Consider the following 12,136-nt stretch of genomic DNA (forward strand, 5'->3'; position numbering starts at 1 on the left):
CACACACACACACACACACACACACACACACTGAGTGGCCAGATTATTATGCGTTCAGAGATCATAATAACCTCGACACTCAGTGTATATGTTTCATTTTGGAAATTGTAGGACAATGATTTGTATCTTACTGTTCATCAGACTTTTTCAGGAGAACACATGAAATGTATAGGTGATGTGTGTATATTTATAAGCTTGTAAGCAATGAAGCTATTTATGAATATTAGTTATCTGCATCCAATTTTAGTATTAGCCTTCCTAATGGTCCTTGGGAAACTGGAACGTTTTTGAAAGAAAACACTTAGAAAACCAATAGATACGTTCCTTTAAGTCTTTCTGTGTGGATCCAATGTTTTTTTAAAATAGTCAGCAATAATGAGACATTATGGTCATCACTAGGTGATGAAGATCCAATGATCAATTTAGACATTGACTGAATATCCTATGTATTTGATTATAAGATTTTACTAGCTTACATCTTAACTTGATTAATTCAAATGATGTAAAGGTGAGAAAGGCAAAACATTGCCAGATGGTGAAAGGGAATTTGTCTCTATTTGCGTGTTAACAAATGAGAATTCAGCTCTCATTTCAACATCAGCTATGAAATCTTCCAGCCTATGGCAAGTTTCTCACTATCGGAACAAGAATTCATTTAAATTATTGGAACAATGTCTTTAGTGAAGCAAGCTTTAAATTCAGACCTTAGCATACCTTGGTGTTTTTCGGATTGACATTGATCACAGAATTTAAAAGAAAATGAGAACTTCACTGAACATTTACCAACCAGATGCAGGTGGAACTTTAGGATATTAAGGTATCATGAGCAGTAATATTACATCTGGCACTATCTTTTCCAGGCTTGACTTTCCCCCCCAAGACATGATAAGTTTACTACAAAAATTATTTTCCATGCTAATGACGACAGAATTTGTTCTAGGAAATTTTGCCAATGGCTTCATAGCACTGGTGAACTGCATTGACTGGGTCAAGAAACACAAGATCTCCTGCGCTGATGGAATTCTCACTGCTCTGGCGGTCTCCAGAATTGGTTTGCTCTGGACATTAGTATTAAATTGGTATGCAGCTATGTTTAATCTGCCTTTCTATAGTACAGATGTAAGACTTATGGTTTATATTGCATGGATAGTAAACCATCATTTTTGTCTCTGGCTTGCTACTAGCCTCAGCATACTTTATTTGCTCAAGATAGCCAATTTCTCCTGTCTTTTATTTCTTCACCTAAAATGGAGAGCTGAAAGAGTGATTCTCATGATACTGTGGGGGACTTTGTTCATCTTGGTTTGTCATCTTACAGTGCTAAGCATAAATGCAAAAATGGAGATGAATGATTATGAAGGAAACATCACTTGGAAGACCAACTTGAGGGACATTATGCACCTTTCAAGTATGACTGTATTCACGCTTGCAAACTTCATACCCTTTTCTATGTCCCTGACAGCTTTTCTGCTGTTAATCTTTTCCCTGTGGAAACATCTGAAGAAGATGCAGCTCAGTGGCAAAGGATCCCAAGATCCCAGCACAGAGGTCCACATAAGAGCCATGCAAACTGTGATCTCCTTTCTCTTGCTATTTGTCATTTATTTCCTCACTCAAATCATCACTATTTGGAGGTCTACAGCTATGCAGAATAATTCAGTTCTCATGCTTTGTGAGGTTCTTGGAACCCTGCAGCCTTCAGCCCACTCATTGATCCTGATTTGGGGGAACAAAAAGTTAAGACAGGCCTTTCTGTCATTTCTGTGGCAGCTGAGGTGCTGGCTGAAGGAAAAGAAATAAGGGGGGCACCTTGTGTCTTCTGGCAGAAAACAAAGTGATGGAGTCTATAACGTTTTGTACTTCCTACAACATTTCTTAATGTGTATAGTATTGGGTAACGTATATCTAGAAAAACTTTTACCGAAGCTTATCACAAAAATGCTTATGCGATATTTATCTTTCTCTGACTGACTTATTTAGCTTAGCATAATGCTCTCCAGGTCCATCCATGCTGCTGTAAGTGGTAGGAGTTTCTTCCTTTTTACAGCAGCATAGTATTCCATTGTGTAGATGTACCAGTTTTTTAATCTTCTCATCTGCTGATGGGCACTTAGGCTGTTTCCAAATCTTAGCTATGGTGAATTGTGCTGCTATGAACATAGGGGTGGATATATCCTTTCTGATTGGTGTTTCTAGTTTCTTGGGATATATTCTTAGAAGTGGAATCACTGAGTCAAATGGGAGTTCCATTTTTAGTTTTTTGAGGACACTCCATACTGTTCTCCACAGTGGCTGTACCAGTCTGCATTCCCACCAGCAGTGCATGAGGGTTCATTTTTCTCCGCATCACATGATCTCACTCATTTGTGGAATATAATTAACAACATAAACTGATGAACAAAAACAGATCCAAAGGCAGAGAAGCATCGATCAGACCATCAAACCTCAGAGGGAAGGTAGGGGAGGATGGGGGTAAGGAGGAAAAATCAACCAAAGGACTTGTGTGCATGCGTACAAGCCTAACCAATGGACACAGACAACAGGAGGGTGAGGGCATGAGCAGGGGTGGAGTTGGGGGGGGGGGGCGGTAAGGGGAAATAAGGACACATATGTAATACCTTAATCCATAAAGAAAATAAAAATAAAATTTAGTTGTTCATATTTTCCAAGTCATTAAAATATTATTCTAAAATAAAAAATGCATATGTGCATATTTATAAAAAACACAAGAAAGATGATTAGATTGCCATATTATCTTTTTTCAAGCATGCAATCTAATTTTACAAAATGGTGTAAGAAATTCTTCAGGATTATGAAGCCATGAGTATCTCACATACATATTCTATTTTATCATCTTGCAAGTGAATAATTTATTATCTGTATTGATGCATTTTTAAGGACTGACAACTCATCTCAGGAAATCATTGTTTTTCTTCATTGTGTTTAGTACCACAGGATATTCTATTCTACATCACACATTGAGGATGAATGCTTGGTATAGATATTATTCCATCATGAATTCTTACTTCATGGTTAAGGGATAGTAATAAGAATTGTTAGGAAAAAGATGCATGTAATGAAATTAAAGAGTAACAAACATAGTTTACATACATGTATAATAAACAGTACTAATGATTATTAGATTTAATGCAATAGGTGAAAGCTTAGAAAATAAACAAGTTCTGCAATAGGGATAAAGAAGAAAGCAAAATGATCATGAGGTTTTAATGCAGCTATGGTTCCCTATGCAGTTAGGAAAGTCATTTCTCACTGTGTTTGAATTTAGAAGACCTTTTTACAAGTAAAAAACTGACATCAGTTTATTTAGTTTAACCCTAAACCATGTTTGGGCCTCTGAATTTCCAATCATCTGCTTCACCTTGCTACCTAAACATTTCTTTTAAAGTTTAGACAAAAATAACACTAATAAAAATAAAAAAAGGCTTTCTTTAAGAGCTTGGTCTTATGTATTCTATTCAGATTCCCCGTAGAAGATGATTTATAGAGGAAGAATACAAAAATTGTTTCTAATAAGAATCTAAGGGTGTGGTAATACAGAGGCTACCTAAGGGAATGGGGTTCTCCTTGGGAGCCAAGATCAATTACCCCAGCCAGCACAGTATCTCCCTTCTTTCCTGTTGATTGAGAGGCCTATGGAGTACAAAATGGCTAGATGGCAGTCTTATTTCCAGTTTAATAAAATCATTGTTGTATCTCCTGGTAGAACAGTTCCTCACTTTATACAATGACTTCCAGGCCAGAACATAAGGTCAAAGGAGGAGGAAACAGAAATTTTGCTACTGGGTTATTAGGGGAAATAGTGAGTGGTGACCCTCGCATTCCCATCCCTTTATTCCTGCACTTGTGAATTCTGGCTCCTGGAGAGACAGCACTCTTTATTGCATGCATGCTGATTCCAAGTATATGTCACCTTTTGGAGAACCTTGCCCCAACTCCACAAGATATTGCCACTTAATTGGTACTATTACTGAGTCTTCAAAAAGCCATTATACCATTCTGTTAAGCTAGCTGCTTCAGGATGGTGGGGAGCATGGTTAAGATCAGTAATTTCATGAGCGTGGGCCCTTTGCCACATCTATCTTGCTGTGACGTTGGCTCCTTGATCAGAAGCAGTGTTGTATACAGTACCTTGACGGTGGATAAGGCATTGTCTAAGTGCATGCATGTAGTTTCCGCAGAAGCATTGCATTCAGGGAAAGCAAATCCATATCCAGAGCAGGCATCTATGCCAGTAAGAATAATACATCTCTTCCATTGTGAAAGTAGTCCACCAGGTAACTGGGTGATCAACCCCTGAGAATGGTGCCATATTTGAGACTCAGTGTTGGTGTCTGCTACTGGCAGATTGGGCATTCAGCAGTGACCACTTTGTTCCTACTGCTGTGGTTATGTTGTACATGAGCCCATTGGGTGATACCAGAGGTGGCTGAGAAAAGACTGTTATCCTCAGACCACGTTATCTTATCTACTCTGTTTATTAAAATTTGTGTTGAAGCCTTCCTGTGGTTCTGGATGATTTCCGTTTTGTCTTTTAGTTGTAGTTTTGAAGTGGTTGTGCGCGGCAGCAAGTTCAGGTGTTTACCTATGCCACCATCTTGGTTTCTCCCCCATCGATACAATATATTTTCATTTTCATGTGTAAGACTACCAAATCTTGAATAATGATTGTGTTTTAATTGCAAAAACTTTTTGGGAGATTGAAGTTTTTGGTATATTTTATTTAATCACATACCCCTGTTTTACTGGTGAGTAGCTAAAACATTTACAGTAAATTTAGTTCAAGAGGTGGAGTAAAGGAGAGAAAATTATGGCCACATGTCCTGTGTTCAATACTGCTAAACCTTTAATATAAAAGGATCTATGTTTTAGAAATGAAGAAGTCTTTACTCATAGCTTATATTGACAAAGAAATCTCTTCAAAGTGCGGGCTTTGTGTTTGAAATTGATTTTCTTGTTTTCCTAATGTAGTTCATTAATTTATTCATTGAATAAATATATGTTGAACATCTCTTCTACGTGACTTTTGGAGAAATTTTAACAAAATGTGTAAGCTATGAAATAAAATTAAAAGTGGACATATGTAATAGGTAGCCACTGAAAAGGGGAAGTCATACCTTTATGTGCCAGGTAATCTGTGTACTTCATAACTTACTGATCCTCACATGTGCATAATACTACTGCTCATGTGAAGAATTGAAGTTCTAAGATACTAAGTGACTTACCGTGTAGTGCAAGCACAGAGCAGAGTAAAAATCCCCAGAGTATGGGGCTCTCCCAAGACTCAGGAAACATCACCAGGAAGAGGCTTCTCATGGCAACAAGAACTAAAAGATGTGTGGAGATAAACCTCAGAAATATTACGTCATATTTTACTGAAACATTTATTAAGTTGTACTTAAGAACATAAAGCAGGGTCTGAACAAATGTAGATATATACCATGTTCTTGAGTAGATAGAATCAATTTCATAAGGTAGCCATTGTGTCCAAGCCCTTGTGCCCAATGCATTTACAATCAAAATCACATTGAAGTTTCAGGAATATTTAGAAAATTGCCAAATATTTTAACAAAATATTTAATATGTTAATATTAAACAGACAAAGGAGAGAAACATTTATAAAAGAACTAAATATGAGCTATATGCTTGACAAATATTAATAATGATCTAAAAAAAAGCCTGATGAAAGAGAAGCAGATTTAAATCCAGAAGACCTCCATAATATATATGTTTCATTTTGGAAAGTATAGGACAATGATTTGTGTCTTACTGCTCATCAGACATTTTCAGAAGAACAAATGAAATGTATAGGTGGTGTGTGTATATTTATAAGCTTGTAAACAATGAAGCTATTTATAAATATTAGTTATCTGCATCCAATTTTAGTATTAGCCTTCCTAATGGTCCTTGGGAAACTGGAACGATTTTGAAAGAAAACACTTAGAAAACCAATAGATACGTTCCTTTAAGTCTTTCTGTGTGGATCCAATGTTTTTGTTAAAATAAATAGTCAGCAATAATGGGACATTATGGTCATCACTAGATGATGAAGATCCAATGATCAATTTAGACATTGACTGAATATCCTATGTATTTGATTATAAGATTTTACTAGCTTACATCTTAACTTGATTAATTCAAATGATGTAAAGGTGAGAAAGGCAAAACATTGCCAGATGGTGGAAGGGAATTTGTCTCTATTTGTGTGTTAACAAATGAGAATTTAGCTCTCATTTCAACATCAGCTATGAAATCTTCCAGCCTATAGCAAGTACTTCACTGTCTGAACAAGAATTCATTTAAATCATTGGAACAATGTCTTCAGTGAAGTAAGCTTTAAATTCAGACCTTAGCATACCTTGGTGTTTTTTGGAATGACATTGATCCCAGAATTTAAAAGAAAATTAGAAATTCACTGAACATTTACCAACCAGGTGCAGGTGGAACTTTAGGATATTAAGGTATCATGAGCAGTAATATTACGTTTGGCACTATCTTTTCCAGGCTTGACTTTTCCCCCCAAGACATGATAAGTTTACTACAAAAATTATTTTCCATGCTAATGATGACAGAATTTGTTCTAGGAAATTTTGCCAATGGCTTCATAGCACTGGTGAACTGCATTGACTGGGTCAAAAAACACAAGATCTCCTGCGCTGATCAAATTCTCACTGCTCTGGCTGTCTCCAGAATTGGTTTGCTCTGTACATTAGTATTAAATTGGTATGGAACTGTGTTTAATCTACCTTTCTATAGTTCAGACATAAGACTTATGGTTTATATTGCATGGATAGTAAACCATCATTTTTGTCTCTGGCTTGCTACTAGCCTCAGCATACTTTATTTGCTCAAGATAGCCAATTTCCCCTGTCTTTTATTTCTTCACCTAAAATAGAGAGCTGAAAGAGTGGTTATTATGACACTGGGGGGGAATTTGTTCATCTTGGTTTGTCATTTTACAGTGCTAAGCATAGATGCAAAAATGCAGATGATTATGGAAGAAACATCACTTGGAAGATTAACTTGAGGGAGATTATGCACCTTTCAAATATGACTGTATTCACAGTTACAAAATTCATACCCTTTTCTATGTCCCTGACAGCTTTTCTGCTGTAAATCTTTTCCCTGTGGAAACATCTGAAGAAGATGCAGCTCAGTGTCAAAGGAACTCAAGATCCCAGCACTGAGGTCCTTATGCAGTTAAGAAAGTCATTTCTCACTGTATTTGAATTTAGAAATCCTTTTTTAAAGTAAAAAACTGATGTCAGTTTATTTAGTTTAACCCTAAACCATGTTTGGGCCTCTGAATTTCCAATCATCTGCTCCACCTTGCTACCTAAACATTTCTTTTAAAGTTTAGACAAAAATAACACTAATAAAAATAAAAAAGGCTTTCTTTAAGAGCTTGGTCTTATGTATTCTATTCAGATTCCCCGTAGAAGATGATTTACAGAGGAAGAATACAAAAATTGTTTCTAATATGAATCTAAGGGTGTGGTAATACAGAGGCCATCTAAGGGAGTGGGGTTCCCCTTGGGAGCCACGATCAATTATCCGAGCCAGCACGGTAGCTCTCTTCTTTCTTGTTGATTGAGAGGCCTAAAGAGTACAAAATGGCTAGATGGCAGTCTTATTTCCAGTTTGATAAAATCATTGTTGTATCTCCTGGTAGAACAGTTCCTCACTTTATACAATGACTTCCCGGCCAGAATATAAGGTCACAGGAAGAGGAAACAGAAATTTTGCTACTGGGTTACCAGGGGCAATAGTGAGTGGTGACCCTCGCATTCCCATCCCTTGATTGCTGCACTTGTGAATCCTGTTTCCTGGAGAGAGAGCACTATTTATTGCATGCTGATTGCAAGCATATGTCACCTTTTGGAGAACCTTGCTCCAACTCCACAAGATATTGCCACTTAATTGGTACTATTACTGAGTCTTCAAAAAGCCATTATACCATTCTGTTAAGCTAGCTGCTTCAGGATGGTGGGGAACATGTTTAAGGTGAGTAATTTCATGAGCGTGGGCCCTTTGCCACATCTATCTTGCTGTGACGTTGGGTCCTTGATCAGAAGCAATGTTGTATACAGTACCTTGATGGTGGATAAGGCATTGTCTAAGTGCGTGCATGTAAGTTTCTGCAGAAGCATTGCATTCAGGGAAAGCAAATCCATATCCAGAGCAGGCATCTCTTCCAGTAAGAATAATACATCTCTTCCATTGTGAAAGTAGTCCACCAGGTAACTGGGTGATCAACCCCTGAGAATGGTGCCATATTTGAGACTCAGTGTTGGTGTCTGCTACTGGCAGATTGGGCATTCAGCAGTGACCACTTTGTTCCTACTGCTGTGGTTATGTTGTACATGAGCCCATTGGGTGATACCAGAGGTGGCTGAGAAAAGACTGTTATCCTCAGATGACGTTATCTTATCTACCCTGTTTATTAAAATTTGTGTTGAAGCCATCCCTTGGGAACATTCATATGGGACACAAATACCTTCACAATTTTTGCCCATTCAGAGAAGTCTGTCCACGTACCTCTTTCTCAATTTGCTTTATCACTAATTTCCCAAACATGTTCTTTCCAAGCTGCTGACCATCTGGCCAAACCATTGGCAACAGACTGTGCGTCAGTATGTAATTACAGCTCTACCCATTTCTCCTCCAAAGCAAAGTGAACACCCAGGTACAATGGTCAGAATTCTGTCACTAGGAGGATTTCCCTTCAGCACTGTCATTTGAAGATGTCCCAGAAAGGGACTGCAGTGCTGCAGCTGTCCACTTAGGGATGGCACCTGCATGTTGTTCAGAATCATCTGTAAACCAGGCCCACGACTCTTCTTCCTGTGTCAACTGATTGTAGGGAACTCTCCATGAGGCCAGAGATGCAGGCTGGGAAAGAAGGGGCAGTGTAGCAGGAGAGGGGACCATGGGCATTTGGGCCACTTCTTCATGTAACTTACTGGTGCTGTCAGGGCCTGCTTGGGCATGATCTTTAATATTTCACTTCCATTTGCTGATGCGTATGCACAACTTCATGACTCCATTGGTCAGAAAACACTCAAGTCATAAAAGGCAGGTCAGGTCACATGGTAACCTGGTGGCCCATGAACAAGTGTTTCATCTCTATGAAGGTCCAGTAGCAGGCTCAGAGCTGTTTCTAGCTCCAGAGGATGGCAAGACTGCTTCAACATCCCAAGGACCTGCACTTGATTCATCCATAGAGTCCTGTCAAAGGCTGAAAACAGCATCCCTATCTGTCACTGACACTTCATATAAGAGAGTATAGAATCTATTTTATTAATATATTCCAGAGGTAGGCAAGATTTAATACACGAAAGTAGGTGAAAGATTTTGTTATGGAATACAGACATTCAGAGAGCTGGCTGCTTTGATTGTATCACTTCAGTTTCAGCACAGAATAAATACAGATAGCAAAAATTCACTAGTGCAGATCTGGAAGCACCACAATCCTTTCCAGAAGAAGCATATTCTTACACAGACAAATCAACAAACTTACGACTAGCAAACCAAATTCTGGGGCATTTCTCACCAGCTAGAGAAGAGATTTTTCTCTACCAAATAGAGCAAAAAAAAATTCTCTATTATTGCCACTGAATTAATTTGCTATTGCTCTGTAACAGATTACCACAAATATGATGGCTAAACCCCATAAACACACATATATTATTTCTGTGGGGTTTTTTTTTCGGGCCAGGAATCTGGGCAAGACTTAGCTGTGTTCTTTGCTTCAGGATCTTACAAAGCTGCAGAGGTTTCACTTATACTGAATTCTTACCTGCACGCTTGACTAGAAGAAGAGCCTACTCCCAAGCTCACGCAAATTGTTGGCAGAGTTCATTTTCTTGCAGCGCTCTGCATAGGTACTTTGTAACGTGCCTGTTTACTTCTTCAAGGCTAGTAAGAATCTCTCACTCAGGGGAGGCCCAGCATTCTTGAAAGCTTTACCTGATTGCATCAGGCACATGAAGGATAATCTCTCTTTTGATACACTCAAAACCAGTTGATTTGGGATCTTAATTATATGTACAATCCCTTTATGCTTGCCATATTCTGAAGGCTAGGAATAAGTCATAGGTCTTGCCCACACTGAAATTATATGTGGTGTGAACATATGGGAATAGTAATCATGGAGACCCCTGTAGGATCTGTACACCACAGCAACCACAAATGAGGAATAATATATTGGCAGTGCACAAATTGAAGCAAGAACCAACTTGGTCATGTACATGTTCATGAAAAGACTCCTCTGTTAGAGAAACAGTGCTATTGGTGGGTCTCACTAGTGGTTTTACATCTCCAGAGCATTGAGGGCTGGGCTGACTTTTGGGAGTGTTGAAATTGCGTTATGTAACCCTAAATTATATATATATATATATCCCATTCCAAGGCAAAGGTTTTAATTTTCTTGATGGTGTTATTTCTCAGGAAATTTAATTCATTACTTTTGTTGTTGTTTAGTGTGTGTGTGTGTGTGTGTGTGTGTGTGTGTGTGTGTTGTGTCCTAGGTAAGAATCTTTGTCTATCCCCAAGTTACAAAAATATATATTCTAGAAGCTTCATTATATTATCTACATATATAAAAGCCTAAACTACTCTCTGACTGTTTGACCATCCAACTGTAAGCTATGACGTGCAATGCCCACCAGGAGGCAGACGCTCCTACCGGTTGCTATGATGTGCACTGACCACCAGGGAGCAGGCGCTTAACACAGGAGCTGGTGAACTTCGGTGACTTGGCAGTTGGCAGCTGTGGTTCTTGGGTGACACACCCAGAACCAGAGAGAAGGGAGCCCGATTCTGGGGTGTGTCACCCAAGAACCACCCTCTCTCAATCCAGGAACCTTCAGGAGATGTCAGAGAGCCGGTTTCGGCCCTGCAGCCCAGGCCAAGGGACCCCACCAGGGCACGATTCCTTGCACTGGGCCTCTAGTCGATATATATAAAGAGCCAGGGGCTGTCACAACCGAACAGACAACTGAACATGCTGAGTGGGGCAACCAGGCTGGCAGGGGGGTTAGTGAGGGATGACCAAACGATTGAGCAGCAGGCTGTGTGGGGTGACCAGGCTGGCTGGGGGGGGGGGGGGGCAGTGAGGGGCGACTAGGCCAGCAGGGGCATAGTGAGGGGTGACCAGGATGGTAGGGGGGCAGTTACGGGCAACCAGGCTGTCAGAGGGGGGCTGTAAGGGGCAACTAGGCTGGTGGGGGGCAGTTGGGGGTCACCAGGCCGGCAGAGGGGGGCAGTTGGGAGCAACCAGGCTGGTGGGGGGGGGCAGTTAGGGGCAATCAGGGCAGCAGGCAGAGGTAGTTAGTGGTGATCAAGCTGGCAGGGGGGCCAGTTAGAAGCGATCAGGCAGGCAGGCAGGTGAGCAATTAGGAGCCAGTGGTCCCAGATTGTGAGAGGGATGTCTGACTGCCGGTTTAGGGGGATCCTGAGGATAGGGCCTAAACCGGCAGTTGGACATCCCCCCGAGGGGTCCCAGATTGGAGAGGGTGCAGGCTGGGCTGAGGGCACCCTCCTCCATGCATGAATTTCATGCACCAGGCCTCTAGCCTATATAAAAGCCTAATATGCTAACCACTCGACCAGTTGCTATGACATGCACTGACCACCAGGGGGCAGATGCTCCAACCCGTAGGTTTGCTTGCTGTTGTGGTCTGGCCGATCAGGACTGGGCAAGAGAGGGCCAGACACTCCCTGGAGTCCTCCCTTGGTCCCTCCCCAGCCGGCCAGGTAGAGGGACCCACCCATGCACAAATTCGTGCACTGGGCCTCTAGTCTTTTATATTTAGGTCTATCATCTTTTCAAATTAATTTTATTGTATGGTGTAAAATAAGAATTGAAGTTTATTTTTCCATGCTTTTATTCACTTTCCCAGCAACATTTATTGAAGAATTTTATTATTTCCTATTGAATTGTTTTAGTTCCTTTGTTATAATATAAATTCTAAAACAATAATATCCAAGGTAAGAAACTGATTTTAGCATTAATTAATCATAAAATAAAGATTAAGCAGTCATAAAAGAATTAAACAGACAAAGTCAAACTGAATTTCATATGTAGAGAAGTCTGTACTCTCCAATGGAAACCACA

At 39.8% G+C, this 12,136-nt stretch overlaps 1 protein-coding gene and 1 pseudogene across 2 annotated transcripts; both read left to right on the plus strand.

Annotated features, from left to right (window-relative positions):
* Positions 1–822: 822 nt before the first annotated feature.
* On the plus strand, positions 823–1,800 carry LOC308244573 (taste receptor type 2 member 46-like; the record flags this gene model as incomplete). The annotated part of the gene is made up of 1 exon (XM_080660712.1): positions 823–1,800. The coding sequence occupies one exon, from the start codon at positions 823–825 to the stop codon at positions 1,798–1,800; it is 978 nt and encodes a 325-aa protein (XP_080516838.1).
* Positions 1,801–6,544: 4,744 nt separating this feature from the next.
* Positions 6,545–7,272, plus strand: LOC308244294 (taste receptor type 2 member 50-like; annotated as a pseudogene). The gene has a single exon. The product of its transcript is annotated as a taste receptor type 2 member 50-like (transcript).
* Positions 7,273–12,136: the final 4,864 nt, after the last annotated feature.

Source organism: Plecotus auritus (genome assembly GCF_963455305.1).
Source record: "Plecotus auritus genome assembly, chromosome: 3".
NCBI lineage: Eukaryota > Metazoa > Chordata > Mammalia > Chiroptera > Vespertilionidae > Plecotus > Plecotus auritus.